Source organism: Melospiza georgiana, chromosome 13 (assembly GCF_028018845.1).
Source record: "Melospiza georgiana isolate bMelGeo1 chromosome 13, bMelGeo1.pri, whole genome shotgun sequence".
NCBI lineage: Eukaryota > Metazoa > Chordata > Aves > Passeriformes > Passerellidae > Melospiza > Melospiza georgiana.
The window spans coordinates 15,290,100-15,309,696 of NC_080442.1; the positions used below are offsets into that span (position 1 = coordinate 15,290,100).

The 19,597-nt window shown below is 41.8% G+C and overlaps 1 protein-coding gene across 1 annotated transcript in view; it reads left to right on the plus strand.

The window, feature by feature from the left end:
- Positions 1-19,597, plus strand: part of MCTP2 (multiple C2 and transmembrane domain containing 2) — a 101,782-nt gene that overhangs the window by 8,415 nt on the left and 73,770 nt on the right. The window contains exons 5-8 of the mRNA XM_058033215.1: positions 10,602-10,744; positions 11,559-11,635; positions 12,734-12,845; positions 14,729-14,764. Coding sequence (XP_057889198.1) covers positions 10,602-10,744; positions 11,559-11,635; positions 12,734-12,845; positions 14,729-14,764 — 368 coding nt within the window. The remainder of the gene's footprint in view (positions 1-10,601; positions 10,745-11,558; positions 11,636-12,733; positions 12,846-14,728; positions 14,765-19,597) is intronic.

The window sequence follows — 19,597 nt, forward strand, 5'->3', positions numbered from 1 at the left end:
TGACATATCAAAGAAATTGTAAAAATATTTGGGGAATTCCTGGAAAAAAGTGTGAAAATGCCTTCCCTTAACCTGGCTTTTATTCAGGATTTTGAAAGAGGGAGTAGAAATACTTGTGAGCAGCCAGTCACTTGCTGTGGAGGGAGAGCTGCCCTGCCAGAGGCTCTGTGCAGCCTGTAGGACCCTGAGGCAGCAGCTGTGGCAGGACCTTCCATCTGAAGCTGTCAGAGAGCTCTTCCGTGCGTCCAGGCTTGATTTCATTTGTTTTTTTTTTTTTTTTCCTGCATGTGGAAACAGTTCTGGTAGTTTTGTCTTGCAAAATGTCTGAGCAGCTTCTTTTGAGGTGAAGCCATGGGCTTTATTCATTTGGTTTTAAACAAAATAAGCTTGCACAGCCTAAAGGCCTGTGAAGGTTGAAGGTTTGCACCTGGAGGGACCTGTCTGATTTCACATGAGGTGCTCATTGGGATTTCTGTTGTCTGATATCTCAGTTAACTTTTTCCATATTGGTTTTTCATGGCTTCCCAAAACAGTAACTTTTGGTTAAGTGTATGCTTACTTTTCCTACCAGTTTTTGGAAGAAGTGAACCAGTACTTAGATTAAGATCTTTATGGTTATACAAAAGCCTGAATTTCCTAACAGTGTAGCAGTTCATCAGATTTTACTGGCAGGCTGCACAAGCCAGGACACATCCAACTGCTCCTAGGAAAAAGATGCTGGAAATGAGCAATTCCAGCAAAGTAGTATTTCTAGAGAAGACAGAGCATACTTTGCTCTAGGCTGTGTTTTGTTGTGTAAGAAAGCAAATGCTTGTTTTAGTAAAGCATTGGACAGCACAGGGAAACAACATAAGGGGGGAAAAATCCCTTTTGATGAGTCTCTGTTGCTTTGTGGCAAATGACCTCTCATTTAGTAAACTGAATATGTGAGGGGATGCTTCCTTTAGTAAAACTGCTGCTTTTTATTGCACAGGCAGCAGGAGGGGAGGAAACAGAGCCCTGATGATTATTCATCAGTCACCACCATGCTGCAGTGGTGGCTCCTTAAAAAAATAAAAAGCCCACAGTGGGTGCCCATCATTGCAGGCCTTTGCTGTCACTCTGGTTATGTGACATCTTTGTGTGATGCTGGGGCTTGACCTGCAGCCACTGGGCTTTCTCAACGTGCCTTTGAAAGTGGGAGGTTGTCAGCTCTGCTCATCTCTTCAGTGTGAGAAAGCCCCAGAGATAACTTGTGGGCTGGCAGTGTGAGACTTCCCTCCTCTCCCCCCACCCTGCTGCTGGTTAGAGCTGCTCTGCTGGGCTGTATCAGTACACTCTGAATAATTTAAATTTAGCAAAATATTCACACAGACCGAGTGGAGAGTTTATGCCCCAGCATCTTTAGCCTAAAGAAGGTTTAAAATAAGTCTTGTCGTTTTCCTAAATTTTAATTTTCATTTAGTATGCAATCAGCGATTTATCTGGGAAAAAAATCTCAAAGCAGTCGTCAAACCAATCAGTTTATATTTTTTGAAGGAGTTTCTTTATCTACATAAAGATAAAGGAAATGGTATTTAAGATTGGTGTCCTGCCTTCTTCTCATGTTTGCACTTTCCCCCATAATTTTATTTTACAACAGTTTAAATAGCTCAGGCTTAGAGGCTGCAGTGTGGGTGGGTGATGCCCTCTCCTGGCAGCTGAGTAAAGTCTCTTGTGCTCGTGTTCAGTCTGTTCCTGCCTCTGTTTTGTCCCAGTGTAAGTATTTATCTGTGTGTAAATGTAAAAATAAATCTAAGCTCTGTGACCAAGGAGAGATATCTCTGACATTGGATATTTCTGACATTTTAGCTATTGCTAAAAACCATCCTGGCACTACTCATCAAATTCACAAATTCCCTGAATTTACTCATTATATGCTTAAGTTATTAATTGCAAATAATTATGCTTGGCCAAGCAAAGGCGAGCAGGAGTTCCACTTAAAACTGCAGACTTCACTTTTTTCCAACTTTCCCAGTATTTTTTCCTGACTTGTTGCCTCACTACTCTTTCCAGGATATGTTCCCTTTGGTGTGATATAAATTCCTCCTTCACTTTACCAGATTTTCATTACATTTTTTTTCCTCTTCATAATATTAATCCTGTTAACATCTGCTCTTTCCCATTTTTTCCTTTACTTTTTACTTCTTGCATTGCTTTTCATCTGTCTCTTGTGTCTTTGTAGTCCCTGACTTTCTGCAACTCCTCTCCTTGTACTGCTCTCTATTGAGAGGCTGCATCAGCCCAGGACACTGGTTCAGAGATGCATGTGCTTCCTCTAAATTGCCCAACAATGTAGAAAAGAAAAATAAATCAGTTTCAGTGCCGCCTTCTCCTCTTTTATCTATTTTTTGAAGGGTAAGTGAAAGAAAAAGCCTCTGTACAGCAACACCCAACATATATGCCCCAGCCAAGGAATCCTAGTGCTGCTAGAGCAGGATCTTAGTTCTGGTGGAAGGTAGAGAAGCTCCAAAACCCTCTTTTTTGGGTTTAAATCAGTGTCTTGTCCAGGGATGCAGGATGAGAGAGGTGTTACCTGTTGGTCCTCAGCTTGCTTGGAGTCTGATTTACTTGCTTGTAGTCTCACCCAGTCACAGAGCAGAAACTGCCTAAGCAGATGGTAAATTTGGCATGTTACCTCTGTGCACCTTTGGGGCCCATGTTAGGCCGTCCATGGTTCCTACATTTATATTTCTTGTAGGGTCTGAGCCAAACGTTGAAGGTTATGTGTGTGTGTACATACACAGCACCAGAAGTTTGATTTTTTAATGTATTTTCTATGGCATTATTATTACTAGATGTGTTTCAGTGATGGCAAGGAGTTTGCATTTGTGTAGTTTCAATACTGCAAGTAGTAAGAGAGCAGAAATGTATTTTTTTGATGAAAGATCTGTGGAGCACTGCAGCAACTTGGCAGAACAGAGAGATGATTATTCTGTATCTCATTTGGCATTAAAAATATCACTGGTGCTCTAAGTGTTGTCACCTTATCTCACCCTTAGTGGTTTCAGGGCCTTGTTGACCCTTGTTTTGTGGAGTCCAACTTCATGCTTTGAGCTGGGAGAGGCTGGATCCCATTTCCACCTGCTGGTTCACCTTCACAGGGCAGGGTGATGCCTTGTGGTTGTTTGGGTCAACCTGAAGAAATCTCCAGGGTCCTGCTCCCCTTTGGCACTGGGATGCTCTGGCTGTGCATGTTGCTCCTGGTGGAGTCACCCTTCCAGAGCAGTGAACAAAGGGATGCCACAGCTGCAAGGAAGGGCTGCCTTCCTTCAGGTGGCAAACCCAGCTCTGCTGTTGTAAGAATAAACAGAAACTGGGCTTTGAGTGCCTGTGAGGGTGAGAAGCCCCTCCCATTTCCAAATCCTGTGCTCTTAAAGTTCATTTTTCATCTGTTAAACAGTGCAGTTACAAGAGACACAGTGCTTGGTGTCTTTTTTCTTTTTCTTTCCCCTTTAACCACATGTTCCAACCTGAACTTTGTGTGTGTCTCTTTTCTACCTGGTTTTGTGTTTTGTAGATCTTTTTTACGGGACCTTTGTGCCCCATCTCTGTTTCTTCCTTTCAGGTTTCATTGGTTTCCTGTTGCTGCACTTTGGTTTTCCTCTCACGATGGAGGCAGTGTGAAGGGAGCAAGGGGAGGAGATGCAACACCTCCATGGGTGCATCATGCTTTCCTTGTCCTCAGCACATCATCCTCTGCTCTCATATCTCACAGCCCCCACTGCCACAGCGTCCTGGGGGGCTCCCTGTGAGCTGTGCCAGAGATCAGCCTCCCAAGGACAAAATAAAAGGAAAGAAACTTGTAGAATAACATGCACTTTTAACTTCCAGCAGCAGTGAGCCTGCAGGAACCCACCACTCATAGCTCTGGGCTATCCAGGAGTTAGACCTTAGTGGTCCCAGTGGGTTTTACCAAAGTCAGGGTGTTTTATCATTCTGTGTTTCACTGCCTGGGTCTGTGCTGATACCAGAGTGCTAGAGGAAGGGATGTGTGTGTGCTCTGCTGGGTATTTGTCAGCTTAGAGCAAGTAATTGTTTGGAAAGCAAATGCTCAGAGCAATTAGGCTGAATTGCTCTCTGCAAACATGCTGATTAATTTAGACTTTCTCTGTTTTCAGGGTATCTGCAATTAGATCATTAGGCCTTCAGATTTATTAATTATTGCCATGTATAAGGCAACTTCTCACACTTCGTTTTGAAAGGCGTAATCATGGCTAATTTACAAATGCTGAGAGTTTGGATGGTGCTGAGCACTCGTCTGGATGTTTTCTCTGGATGCTTTTTGGATTTTTTTTTTTGTATGTGAACGAGGGCTTGTGCTGGGAGTGTCTGTCTGTGCCAAGCCCAGTTTCTGGAAGTGCAAAGTGCCCGAAACTTTGCCCTTGGGCACAGTGATCCCTGTGAGCATCCTGCCTGCACTGGTGTGGGAAAGGAATGCACTGATAAAGGAACCTCAGAAAAACAGAAGGAGTTCAAACAAAAGCAGTTTCTATGTCTTTCCATTCTTGTAATGTTAATTTAGGAAATGTTGGAATGACAGCATAGGAAGAGAATATTTGGGCCCAGAGAACACCCTGTGACTCTTCTTGTGTCAAAATTATAGCTTAAAAAATAGATTTCTTAAACTGTTCTAGCTCCATCAGTTGTCAGAGCTGAGTCTTGGGGGACACCTGCCTGCTAACCCTGCTTCTTTCTGGGACCTTGTAAGAAGATTTTTATTTGGATGAAGATTCAGAATACAAGAAACAAAGGCTGAGTTGGGGTTGTTTAGCAGAAGAGAAAGCTCCAGGGAGCTCTTGGAGCCTCTGCCAGTGCCTAAAGCAGTGTTCAGTTGGACTAATTCTTACTAAATACAATTCTGTGCTTTATGTCACATGTCCCTAATGTTTGTCACATCAGTCCCTTCACTTTTTTTTTTTGGTGTTTCTGAAGTGTCTTGAATAGAAAGTGCTATGTCTGCATCTTTCATTCTATTAAGTTCAGGCAATTTTTCCCCTCCTTCACCTTCCCTTAAACTGTTTGCACACTTTCTTCACACTTCTCTGGTCTTTTTGGTTTATTGGTTTTTTTGTGTTGGATTTTTTTTTTAGGTTTGTGTGTATTTTTCTTTTTCTGGTTGGTTTTATTTTCCCTTGGGGAACCTATTGGGGCTGCTTGTTTCCAAGCAATGTTTCATTTCCATCTGGCCACGTAAAACTAGCTGGGGACAAAACTTTCCAAAATCACCTGAATTTCCTGCCAGCAGAATACTTTTTTTTTTTCTGATTTCCCCTTTAAGCCTTGATCTCGGCTGTTTCTCTGCAAGGATGTAGTGGTTTTCCACTTAAAAAGAAAAATGTGTGTTCTATTTTAGAATGTCTTTTACTCCTTGTCGTAAATAACTCCAGTAATTCTATTTCTAGGAAGATTTTCAGATATTTATTCTTTACATGCCTATAAAATAAATCCTTAATTTCCTTCTTCAGATTAAAATTTAGTTTTTTAACCAAAACTTAAGATGGTCTAGGTTATATTTCACACTGCTCTTTGATTTTTTCAAGATTTTAAGGCAATTTGGTGGTCATTTTTATTTATTTATTTATGGAACGAGACTTGTTTCATATGCTACATTTCCAGTAAGTTTGCTCTCATAAAACAGTGTGTGGCTTGAAATTATGTTGGGTCTTCTGGGTTTGTTGGGTTATTTTTTCCCTCGTTCTGAAGCAGTGGATGTGATCCACCTCTCGGTAGCTGCTAGAGGGCAGCAGTATCCATTTAAAAACACCTTTAACAGTTTAGCTTCTTGGGCTACTAAACCCTCTCCTGCTGCTCTGTCCCAGCAACTTTTTGCTCACTGAAAATTTCTCAGTTTTAGGTGATGTCTGGTCTGCCTGTACTCATTGCTTTTTAGTGCTAGTGGAAGAAAATAGAAATTATATTGGTATTATGCAAAGGAATTCCAAGGAGCATCACTGTCAAGATGAATGTTTTTTTCTCTCATGGGGGAAGAGGCCAAGATGATGAATGATTTTTTTTTAAGAGATCAGCTTTCATTTTAACCCTTTATTTGGTTTGATTTAGGCTGAGAAGTAGATTATCATGTATTTTTTTATATATTTTGTCCATATATTTTATGGTGTGAGCATCTACTTGTTTCCCTGTACAATATACAAATTAGCCTCAGAGCACCTTGATTTTCCCACCAGAGAGATATTTTTTGGGGGCAAAATTCTCAACTGGCTTTAACAATAACCCATTCCCCTGTTGATACTGCTACTGATGTGAGTGAGACCTTGCTTTCAGAAGAGCCTTCATGCATGTGCTTAAAAGTTGTTGATTCAGTTGCCTTCACTAGGAAATGGATGCTAAAAAGCATTTTTTTAATTGGTCTGGCTTTTTCAGTAAATTATCCATTTCTGTCACAGTTAAAAGAAGATTATAAACAAAAAGCCCTTTTTTTAGACTGGTTCATCTCTAACATCACCAGGCTCTTTTCAAAAAAAGTTATGTTTTTCTGCCTAGATTGTAGATTGTCTCTTATAAATAGCTTTTAATAGACCCAGACATCTTTCTGAGCTTGAATCCAGAAGGCTTCAAGCCCTGAATTCAAATGCAGTCAGTAATTTGCAGTCTGTGCTGTTCATCCCATCAGGAGAGGCTTGCCCACCTGGCTTATTTCTCATTCCCTGTCAACTGTTTTGGTCACCTGGATGCAATCTGAGGTGTCTTAAAGGAAACCAGAACCAGACGCTGTGAGCAGAGAGGCTATGTCAGCATCTTGGGACCAGCCTGGGGCAGCCTTGGGGGCCATGGTGCCACTTCTATCCTGACTTTTCTTCACCAGCTTCACCCCAGTGACCACCACTAACCCCCAGGTGCTCTGTGTCCCCTCACCCAGGTGACAGTCCAGCTGCTGGGTGGCACAGAGCTGCCATCCTGCCATTTATAGGACGTGGCAGCTGCGCTCTGGTGCCGCTTGGGACCGACCGGGGGTAGGCCCTTGCTGCCACATCCATCCTGACATTTCTCTACCAGCCACCCAGCTCCACCCCAGTGACAACCACCACTTCTCAGGTCCTCTCTATCCCCCCACCCAGGTGACAATCCAGCTGCTGGGTAGCATGGAGCTGCCATCCTGCTGTTTGTAGAACGTGGCAGCCGCGCTTGGGACCGACCTGGGGCAGGCCCTGTGGGCCATGGTGCCACGTCCATCCTGACATTTCTCCACCAGCTTCACCCCAGTGACCGCCACCGCCTCCCAGGTCCTCTGTGTCCCCCCACCTAGGTGACAATCCAGCTGCTGAGTGGCACAGAGATGCCATCCTGCTGTTTGTAGGACACGGCAGCCATACTCCCATGCTGCTTGGCCCCCAGGGCCTGCCACTGGTTGGTCCTGTGCTGCCATGTCCATCCTGACATTTCTCCAGCAGCTTCACCCCAGTAACCACCACCAACCGCCAGGTGCTCTGTGTCCCCCCACCCAGGTGACAATCCAGCTGCTGGTGGCCGTTTGCAGGCCGCGGCAGCTGCACCACCCCGTCCTTCGCCCGACTAGTTGAGATGTCACCCCCGTGACAGCCCGACAGGCGAGCACCACAGGACTCCCCACCACAATTATTTTCCCTCACAATTAACTCCGGTGCTAACTTGACACCTTTGCCTTGTTTGGCTTTTGTAAGCCGCCGTCCCCCTCTCTCTGGCCGTTAATTCTCCGCATTAATATTTTCCGCGGCGCGGGTGCCGCCGCTCACCCGTGAAGCCGCCGGAACATTATGGAGCTGTCAAGATAGCGAGGGATTACCCAGGCTGCCTTGCTGGAGTAAGTGACACCACTGAGGCCCCGCTTTGAGATGTTTATTTTGAGAGTAAGCTGACAAGCATGAAGGCCTGATCCCAGAGTGGCAATCTTATTTAATTAAAGGCCTCTTTTTATTATAGCTTCCCCCTCCCCCACTTTTTTTTTTTAAATGTATGATATATATTTTTATGTAAACAAAATGTATTTTCCTTTTACATATATTCATTTTATGTATATATTCATTTTACCTAAATTGCTTTTATATATGTATGTTTCTATATATATAAATACGTGTAAATATAAAGGAAGAGTTTATTGAAAATAAATACATGAGAATGATTGCTAAAGCCTGGCTTGCATGAGCAGTGCTGGGCAGCCCTTCTCTCTCCCCCCCCCACCTTTTATTTTCCTTTGCTGTATAACAACCTGGAAAGCTTTTCAGAGCAATAATGCAATTGGGAGGCTTACTTAGCTATAGTCTTCTTGCTTCCCATCCTCAGAGAAAGGGCTTGGAGTTTTCTGCTTGTTGGTATTGAACTTGCTGGCTGTTTGCTTTTATTCTGTATCTCCTATTTTTCTCTCTCTTTTCAGGTTTTGTCCTTTTTCATGGGTTTTCTGTGCCAAAAGCAGATGAGTTATGGCCATAAACCACCTGCCTCCATCGTCTCTTCGTGCTTTCATTTCATCACTTGCTTTCCTTGTCTTGGCCAGTTGCTATTTCATGCACAGAATAGGTTGTGGACATTATTATTATTCTTACTTTTAATTATGCTGCTTTGTCCAGCTTACCCTGTAAATAAAAGTCAGGGGATTTTTTGCCTTTTTTTTTTTTTGGTCTTTTAAAATCTTTTGGAAGTGACACCAAAGAGCTCAGTGCTGTTATTTTTTAATTCTGCATCTTCTGAGGTCTGCTGCCCCCCCACACTGTGGGGCTGTGATCTATTTGTGTGTTCCCACTCCTGGATATTGTGCTGGTTTTAAGCTGCATGCTTTGTTTAAGAGTATATTCATAGTTCTGAGAAATTTTTAGGGAAAGGTCTAGTCCTAACCCACTGGGAACAATAAGAAGCTGCCCTCTGACTTTCCTGGCTTTCCATCAGGCCCTTATTATTAGTCTCTCTTAGAGGAGAAGAAAAAGAGAATTCTGTTTAAGAAGTCTGCAGCTTTTTTTTTAACCAAAAAGAAAAAGTGATTTTTTTTTTCAACAATTATTATTCAGAAAAAGGATCAGCTGCAGACAGTATTTGAAAGCCAACTGATATTTTCCTTCTGGGAGTGAAACACACTTTATGCACGGAATGGACCAGGTTCTACAACTCTTCCCTTTTGAAATTAAAGCAGAATAAAAACTTTCTATAATTCTTAGAAATATGTCTGTCTCCCAGGAGCACAGTACTTTACAGCGCTGTGTAATTCCAAATAGATGCTTACACATGGTTGTTTTTTCTTGTGTTTAAGTCTGCGTTCACATAACACTGATGAGAGCTTTGGATATTTAAATATGGATTTTTCACATCCTCACAGGTGCACCAAATCATTGGCAAGACTGAGTATTACTCTTAGGCTGGGTTATCCTGGACTGCCATGTGTTTGTCAGGCCAGTGGGAACCAGGGAGGACAGGTTCAGTTTATTTCTGACTCTGAAGTCTGCTGTAGAAATCAGTTTTTTCTTCCAGCAGCCCATGTTGCAGGCTGGAGCCAGCCAGGACCACCACCCTAGCTGTTACCCTTCTAATGAAATTCAACTGTTAGGAGGGAAGTTTAATTCCAAATATCATGAACAATACAGAAAATACTGGATATGACAGATGAATGGCACCTAGGCTCAGTTAATTGTAGACGCTGCTATATCTCAGTTTGATTTTTCCCTTTTATTTGCAGCCTGTGAAGATTTTTTTTGCAAAGTCTATACGAATAACTAAATCAACCATCCTCTAGTTAAATCCTCCCTGCGCCTTGTTCCCCCTCTTACCCGGTGTCCTGCACGGTGGTTGGTGTTGGTGCAGATGCCACCAGTTTAATAACAATAATAAAAAGTTGATTCCCTCTTCTGTTTTCCTTTGACAGATGCAAGTCTGTCTATTGCTGCCGAGTGGCACGAGCCTCACGCTCTGTCCATGGACATCTGCTCCATAAAAACAGGGGACATTATTGCCCTGGCAAATTGTGCCACTTGGATTAAAAACGTGTTACCTGGACAGTGCTTGTTTTTGCAGAGTCTGTTCTCTGTGTGCTTTTTATCCTGAGCTGATGAATAATGTTGCTGTTTTTTTTTCACTGAAACCTCAAATTGGGTTTTAAGTAAATTGGCAAAGTCACACCAGTGATGAAATCCTGACGGGTATTTTAGCTATTGTTACTGGTTTCCTTGGAGCTCCTATCCCAGTTACGATGCTTTGGAGTTTGGGTCCTTTGAATATATTCCTAGTCACAGGATCACATTTTCTCTCTTCCACTTGTCATTAGTTGGCCTGTAAATAGTGCCTCAGTGCTGCTTCTGTTTGCTCTTTTACCAAATTAAAATTTTAACAGAGTTGTTAAACAACAATTAGTATTCTTAAGAATAAAACAACAGAGATCAAGCAAACACGGAAGATTTTTTTGTTGCCTGCTTTCAGGCAGCTTTCTGCTTCTGTCTGAAAGTTTCCTGTATGAATGAGCAATTTTTATATAGGTAATTAAGGAAATACATGTATCTGTAATTACAATTAACTGCTTAAAATTATTTTATGAAAATATAATTTAAGGTTGTGGAGTTGCATACGGTGCTGATGCTAATCTATTTTTTAATTAATTATCACAGGTACAAGTGACCCGTACGTGAAGTTTAAACTGAATGGCAAAACTCTTTACAAAAGTAAGGTAGTCTACAAGAACCTCAACCCAGTTTGGGATGAAACTGTTGTGCTGCCCATACAGACCCTCGATCAAAACCTCTGGATCAAGGTAAGTTTCGGTCTCAGATTTTTGAAAGTCTGCCCAATATTTTTTTAAGCAATTATTTTCAACTTTAGAAACATATTGATTTTTATTCCCTGCAGCAGCACGGCATAAAACACAATCCAGTTTAAGAGCTTCAGCAATTTCAAATTAAAATGCACATATGTCTTTCCCAGATTTTACTTGCATGTTTTGCTTTCCGTCTGCAAAAACCCAAGTTTGAAATAAAACTCCTTGACTGGATCTGTTTAAAGCCGTGGAGCTGAATTCTGCTCTCTCTCTCCCCCTCTCTCTTTCCCCCCGTGCTTGTGCAAACTCAGGGAAACCAAGGGCAGTTTCAGAAGCACATTTTAGGAGTGCAGTTTGACTGGGCTGCACAGAATTATTACCTGGGATGCAGCCGTGACAAGTAGCAAAGCCTTTTCTGGTTATGAGTAACATTACAGTTACCAGAACCACAAGCTACCAGTTGTGAGCACTAATTGCTAAAACATCTGTAAGCACAAGTACCTGATTTTTTGTGCAGCGTTTCATTATGCTGTCGTGTGGAGTATAAAGGAGCAGGCACAATCCATAGCAGCACACATGTCTCTGTTTACATAATATTAAGAAGATACTTTCAAAATGCTGGTTAAATATTTAGCTAAAAATACAAATTAAAGCAGGGAGATGGAAAGTGATCCCTGAATTATATCTAAGCTTTGATCTTTCGAACACAAAATTGAACTGAAAGGGCTTAAAATATCTGTTCTTTCATCGCCTGGGATAAAACAGGCTTATGATGTGAAAATTGGAAATATTTGTCTTATTTTGCCACCAGGTGTACGATCGTGATTTAACCTCTTCAGACTTCATGGGTTCGGCATCTGTGGCGCTCACTGAACTTGAACTCAATAGGTAACAGTTCATTTAATTAAAGGTTATTAATACAGCTTAATGGAGAAACAGAGGGAAGTGGTAGAATGCTTTTTTTCTGGCTTGAAATTTTTCTATTTGTGAAAACTTATTTTTTGATAGAAGCGCGGGGATTTCAAGAGAAATCACTTGAGGTAAATCTTCTGCACACGTTTTTATCCAGCGTTATGCAGCGGATTCAAATCCAACCTGGACAGAGCCCAGTTCTAGGACTAAGAATTTCTGTGTGCAGCATTGTTTAGGGAGAGCCACACCAGGACAATTTGTGAAGGTTGAAGAAGGAAGAGGGGGAGAAGGTTTTTTCCAGCACCCCTTTTCCAGCCTCCCCCTCATCCATCCCTGCCTGCAGCAGCTGCATCTGGCCCTGATTTAGTGCCGAGGCAAGCCCTGTGCCTTTTGTCTGCTGCTGCTGCTGCTTGGGCTCAGTGTGGAGCTGGAAGCCAGGAATTCAAGTTTTAGTTGTTTCTTTTATACTCCCTTGCTGTGCGATGACTTTTTTTGGGGGGAAAATGAGTTCTCCCTGTGCAGGGGCTGTTGTATCTCCCGTGGCTGTTGTATCTGAATTTCTAGAAATGTTAATTTGTCCGTGAGATAGTGCCATCAGGTAAATACCAGCATTCCTGTTTTCAGCAAGGGAACAGAGTCATGGAGGGGGATTAAAAGCAGGCAGAATAAATATCTCTGGAGTCAAATACAAACCATTAATATTAGAAGATTCACTTGGATGAGTTTCCCTGTCACTCTTCTTTTCTGTGTAGTGGAGGTAGTAGTAACTTAATTCAGTACGTACCTGCATATGGAGAGTTATGAGAAGTGAGCAGTGCTATAGGAACACTGTGCTGCATTATTAAAAGAGGGGTGTATTTTGTCAGAACCAAGAAAGAACTCTCCAGATTTCCCATTTTAACATTTAAACTCAATATTGGGAATTTCAGACAAGAAGCTGAAATTTGCACAGCTCAGCCTGACCTTTAATAATCAACTCGAGTTAACTGGAGTCAATAAATGCACAACTTCTTTGTTTTTCTTTTTTTTTTTTTTTTTTTTTTTTTTTTTTTTTTTTTTTTTGTTGCCTTGCAGAACTACTGAACAGGTTTTAAAACTGGAAGATCCCAACAGTTTAGAAGATGACATGGGAGTGATTGTATTAAACTTGAGTCTAGCAGTCAAGCAAGGAGACTTCAAGAGAAATGTAAGTGGCTTAGGAAATCAAATTTATAGCTGGAATTTGCAGGGGGGAGAAAAGAAGAGCTGGCATAATGTGATTTACTGGGAAATGCCACCTTTATTTTCATCCTCTGAGACTCAATATCGAAATCGAGATAGAGCATAACTTAAAAAAAAAAAAGCCTTGTATTTAGCTGGGTTAAAGTTGTGTAGACATTTGTGGCTGGATGCTTCTGTCTTGTCACTGTGATGTGCACTGTGGCAGCGCTCCCTGTGCTCTGGGTATGTGCCCAGCACTGCAATGGGCAGGCTGAAGAAAAGCTGTTATATTTCCTTTTTTTTTTTTTTAAGCAACAATGAAAAAACTTATCCATGTGAAATCTAAAAATTGAGCTTGGATGTTAAGACTTAAACTGCCCCAGTCGTGTGGAGGAGCACCAGGCTGAGAGGAGATGGTTGCATATAAAACCCTGATTTTCCCACTGACAGTTTCTTCACTGAGTTAATTGAACTTGGCTCCTGACGCAGGAATGTGGTGATTAGTGATGTTAGAAACCCAGAGAAGCTGGGCAGAGACTGGGAACACCATAACTGAAGCTGATAGTTTTTTTAAAATTTCAGGTCCTGCACATGGCTTTTTTGCTTCTAATTGTAAAGTTTTCTCCTAGTGTTTTACAGTGTGTACAGCACACAAATATTGATGAACTAATCCTGCTCCTGGCCAGCAAAGGGTGGAGAATACCCAAGATCAGGCAGTTACTTGGACTGTCTTAAAAACCAGACCTAGTTTTAAGTAGGTGTAATGCATATTAAGAGAAAATATTTCTACGAGTTTTCTGTAAAATTGAATATGAAACTTGCTGTTTACAGCACTTCAGTGAATTATAGGTATGGAATTCCAGCCTGAATGGGATTATTTATAGAAACATAAATGTTTCAAGGGGCTGGAAAGCAAACTGAGAAGAAGCTAATGTGGAATATCTGCTGTTCGTTATTTATTTTTCAAATAGATGCCTTTTTGAGAATTGTAAAGCCTTAATTAATAACAAAGTAATGATAGAGTTAATTTTACCTCACTGTATGATTATTTGAAAGCTTAATGACAATATTTAAAATAATGGTATATTTATATGTCTATAATATGAGATGGGTTTTATTTGGAATGTGAATTCCCCTCTCACTTCTACAATCAGCATGTTGGCATGTGTTACTGAATTGCAGGAAGGGGTGAAGCAAAAATGTAAAGTTACTTTAGCAAAAAAGTCAGAACCTCAGGAATTCTAGGATCATTATTAAAACCTGGGCTAAAGTGGACCTAGCCAGTGAGACAAAGCTTATTGGTTTAAATAGCAGCTTTTGGTACTCTTGGGTGCTTAGTTAACATTCAGAGTATAGATGATAGAAGAGCTGGTGCACACTGTAATTTTTTTAAAAGACAATGTTTTAAGCCCTCATATTTCAAATGCAGATTGCTCAGCCATTTCCAAAGGAGTCAGAACAGTGAAATAGCTCTGTCCACATTAGCACTTAACAGCAAGATGATTTTTTTCCCCCTTTTTAAATTAGCTTACTGTAGAACCAGATGGCACCAAAAGTATAAGCCATGTTTCTTACTAATGGCTCTGGGTCCCTCCACTTTTTATTCTCAATTACTTTTTTTTTTATTGCCTCTTTTTTTTTTGGTGCAATGCAGGTATTTTGAGTTTGTTGATTGTTATGTTCCACGAAGCAGGGAAGGTAGATGGAGATGTAGTTGTAGATTTAGCCCTCTATTTTGTAATAGGCTTTTCTAACTCATTTGACAAGCTTCTGTTTGAATAATTTTGCTAAACACTTTCCCCATTTTACTCCTTACCCGTTTCCTTTCCCTGGATTCTCTTTGGTACAATAATGGGGACTCATGAACAGAGATGGTCAAGTCGAAAGAAAAGAACTTCATCCAAGGTAATACTTTTTTTTTTTTTTACTTAAAGAAAATGAAGGTCCCCTCCCAAAATCTGTGCCCTCCTCTGAAACAGTCTAAACAAAGGAAAACTCAGAAGTGTAGAGGCAACCTGTCACAATGTGATGGCTGTGGTAACCTTTGCTTTCTTGATTTTTCTATTCATCGAGATGGGAAATTCCTGTTGTTTGCTAATTGTAGGTGCCTGGTAGTATCTAGTGGCAAGTGAATGTAAGATCCCATTCACCAAGAGCTGTAGAAAGAGAGAAAATCTTCATGTACAAAAGAAAGGGGTGTAAATTCAGCCAAAAAGAGAGAAGCTGTGGAGGGTTTGAGTTGTTTCAGAATGCACCGATGGTGGTTGGTGCAGGAGCGGAACGAGGCTCTCCTGGATCCCCGTCTGTCTTTGGGGCTGCCTCTCACCAGGGGTGGAATTTTGTGAGGCAGTATTTCTTCCAGTTGCCCCTGTGGGTTTTGAAATTCCTTTTGTTCTTGGGATGGAGGCTGAGCAGGGAGTTTTCATTACCTCCATTGTAACAGGATTTCCAAGATTTGTGTGATGCCACATGTCTGTTTAGCTTGCTTCCCTTGGTCTCCTGTAGGATCCCTGCAGGTTTCCATTACTTTTATATTCCTGTATCATTTTTGCATTAGATTTTAACTTGTTCAGGAAGCAGACTGTGGCTTTTTATGTGTTCTGTAAAGCTTTAATTTGCTATTGAGTAAATAACAATGATACAGACACTGCGAGCCCCAGTACCCAGCTTGAGAGCTGTACAGTCTCAGTCTCTGAAAAGCAGAATTTGGCTCTTAAGATGAGTGTGCTCTCATGATATTTTCCCTCTGTAACTATCGGTTTGTGCCTAAATAAATTGAATCATTAACCTCCTCTTGTTTTATTCATTACAACTGTGGTGTGCTGTGTAGAGGAGCCAACCATCTCAGGTATTGTGCCAGCAAGAATGTTTTTGTCAATAGAAGAAGTGCAAAGTACAGCTTTTGGAGCTCTGATTGCAGGGATTTTGCAGTGCTTGGAGCAGAGAGCTGCCAGGAATGCCTGAATGCCACATGATAGACAGTGATGAAATAACTGAAGAGCTTATCATTTCAGTTTTTAACTAAAACTCTGGAAATTACTGTGCCATGGCTCGGTCAGTGTTGCTTGATCCCCATCTTTTTCACACAGCTGTCTCTGGATGCTGGTTGGCTTTGGGACCTGGGAAATGGACTGGGATTTTTAAACTCAGATTCTTTTTCTTCAGAATAGCCAAAATTCTGTGTCGGTTGCTATTGCTGGAAGTTTTGGGGTGCCTTTTTTTTCCATTTGTTTAGGGTTTTTTTGTTTGGTTTTCCTTTTTGCTTTTACGCAAAATCTCATTGCATTTTGTATAATATTTTTACATACATGTTTTTGGATCTTTAGCTGTCAGCCTTTCAGCTCTCAAGACTCTGTCTTGTGCCTTACCACCTTTCAAAATAAAATTAAGAGATGCTGAAGCGTGGTGCTGATTTAGGAGACATGAAAGTATTGTTTGAAAGGAAAAAAGCTTCAACCCTGTGCTCTGTTCTGTTCCAGTCACTAGAGGGTAGGAGAGCTTCAGCTCTTCCTAGGGAAGACACAGTTCATGCTCCAGTGTGATCTCTAAAGAAAACCTCTGTGACCATCCAAAGGCAGTAAAAAATATTTCCCAGCATGCGCTGGAAAAAATCTGACAAAGCAGTATTTCCTGGTTTATTGATTCTGCTACTGCACTAAAACACTAGTACTGTACATCAATAACCATCTTTAGTTAGGAAACTCTGCTCTGTGGAAGCAGTACTAGCAGTTTGTGGCAGAACATAAAGGCTGGGAAGAAAAATTGTGTGCATGGGGAATATAGGTGTCTAGGGAAGGCACAAGAGGTTATGGAAGAATAGCCAGAGAGTATGATGGGGTAGAAAACAATGCTGCTGGACGAGATAAAGATACAGGAATAAGGAGTGCAGGGGAAATGGAGAGAGCTCTGTAATGGATACACAAGCTTGTCTGGTTTTTGGCTCCTGAGCTGACTCTGGTTGGGTGTTGCAGGAGGAACACACAGTATACTTTCCATTTGAGCAACATTTAAATTTCCTCTCTCCAGGTTTAGGCAAATAAAAGTTTTCTATTTGAAATAGTTTTCCTGGGATTTTTTTTTTTTTTTAATGTGCTGAACTGCAGCTGACCCTATTGTAATATTTAGCTTTTCCTCTTCTATAAATACAGGGAAAATGACTTATTTTAGGGATGGACAAAATGAATATAACTTTCACAGCTGTTTTTTAATCTGTATTGCCTACATGAAAGAAATCTGATTATCCTCTAATTTGACCATTTTATGTTGTCTTAATGCAGATTTGGCACATCAGTGTCCTAAATGAGTCTTTTCACATTAATCACAGGATTCTTGCTGACTTCCCAAATTTACCCCAAATGTTGATGGCATTGGTACCTGTTGCAGCTCCATGTCAGACTGGCAGCAAGGCTCACGTGGGCTGTTGTGGGTACTGTGTTCTCTTCATGTGTGTTCTCTGAGCTCCCTTGGTTTTTGGAGAAAAAGCTGCATTTCAGACAGCAGCAAAAACAATGTCAGCACAAGATCCCCAGTCCAGCTCCAGTAGCCTCATGGTCATTACAGGGAGTATACAGGAAGGATTCCAGCAACTCAGTATGGTCTTTTAAATCATTTTGGAGCAAGAGCTGTTGAACTGCATGATTTAGGTGTCTCTTGATTATTACACAGTATATATTTTTCTCTGCTGCTGGAAGGGAATCATTACATATTTGCGCAGATTCCCCAGACATGGGGCAGCGCATTCAGATCCCTCATTTTTCATGGGAGCTGAGAACAGCATTGTCCTCCGTGGGAGCTGTTTTCAAGAGTGTGGCTTTCTTCTTTTCCTCGTGGAGGGTGGCATTGCAAAGGGAAGAGGATGCTGTTGGGCACCATTAATGTATTCACTCATATCTGTGTATTGACATGCTCTCCCCCTGTTCTGCTCTCCTTTCTGGGGCACAGAGGGAGTTGGTAGCTCTCTGCTGGAGCCCAGCAGGCTGATGCTCACTACCCTTGTTTGTCCCGGGTGGCTTGAGTCTCACCCTGAGTGCCCTGCACGCTCTTTCCTGCATTTCTACAGCTGAATAACCTTTAAGTGTTGAACATCCAGGAGGCAGATAAGCAGGTCTGCTTGGGCTGGATTGACCTGCAGCAGTTCAGTCCTGAAACAAAAGCGACGGAATTGCCACCTGGATAGCTTAAGCTGATTGAATAAATTGGCTGAAAGGCTGGCCAGACCCAAGGGCTCCTCAAGCATCTCATCGCAGGGGAAAATCCCTCAGTCTCCTATCTTTTTTTTGTGTGTGTGTTCCTGTGTGGGCTGTTAGGTTTCATTTTTGTCTGCCTCATTGTGTTTGGCTCTCTCCCCCAATCCCCCGTGGGCAGCGCGGAGCGCGGGGACTCGCTCGCCACGGGGTCGCACGTCGTGGTGCCAATCTCGTGTTGGTTCACTTGCCTTTCCACTGCCCTCTCCTCTTTCCCAAGGGGAAACTGCCTCTTGCAGAAACGGTTTCTCTGCCTAATGAGGAGAGGTCCGAAGAGTCCTCCTATTTGTGTGTTGTTGTTTTCTCAAATGGCAAATTACGTGGCCCAGTTTTGACGTTGACCTCTTCACAGGGATTGCAGCAGGCTCTCTGTTGTCCTGTCTCATCCTTTTAAATGAAGGATGGGAGAGATGGGCTCACTTCACACTTGGCCACCTCGCCGTGTCATTTAAATGTACAATTTTTCTGCATCTCTTTATTGCTTCAAAAACAAGTTTGAACTTGGGGCATGTATGTGTGTGTCAGGAAAAGAGACAGATTTGAAAGCAGCCCTGATGCACCAGAGGGGATTTGCTGGGTGCCTATGGAGGGAGATTATGGACAAATGGAGTTATCAGGGAGACTGGAGCTCCTAAAGGATTTTGTGAAGCTGGGTCAATGAGCTGGTTCTTTCCCCTCCAAAGCTCTGTCATTCTTGTTCAGCTCCTGTGCTTGGCTCTGTGAAGGCAGAATATAGCCCACCTGCTCATCCTTCTTTTTTAAACCAGAACCAGGAAGTGATAAAAAATTGAAAGGTGATGTGAGAAACTTTTATATTCATTTTGAAACCAGGATCAAGATTTTGAGTTTGGTGATGTGAATACTGATTTTTAATTTTTCTGTTCAGAGCTATGGGATGCTTTTTGGGCAAATTTTTCTCCCTTTCTAAGTTGGGAGAAAAAAACATCTTCTGGTCCTTTTGTGGCAGGATCCTGCTCTATGACCAGGCCATACTTTTGCTTCAGAGATTACTTATCTGATGAGTTAGAGTTCTAAATTTTGCAGTGGACATGGGTTATTAAACTTAAAAAGCATCTAGTTAGTTCTAAGGAATAAGAATCTCTAGATATTTTAGTGTTTATTATCTGCTTTTTTTGTTGCTGTTTCTTTTTTTCCTGGCTGACTTGTTTGAGGGATGTCTTTAGTTCCAGTTTTTATCCATTTTACAGCAGTGAACTGCTCATGAAGGTGACCTTTATAGTGTTACTGCTTATTTGTACACAGAGCCCAGCCAAAATCAGAGCTCTAGCTTATCTAGAGACGACCCTCAAATTGTGGTCTCAAGGCTACCTTGATTTCAGAAACGATGAGGGGAAGGGATAAGCAAGCTTGTCCAATGCCTTGTGCTTGGGACATGTGCCAGCTTCCACCATAAATCATGTGCTTCCTAATTTCCAGCCCTGTAGCCTGATCCCAGCTTCAGCCAACTTTTCTGTACCTCGGCAAGGCACCTTTG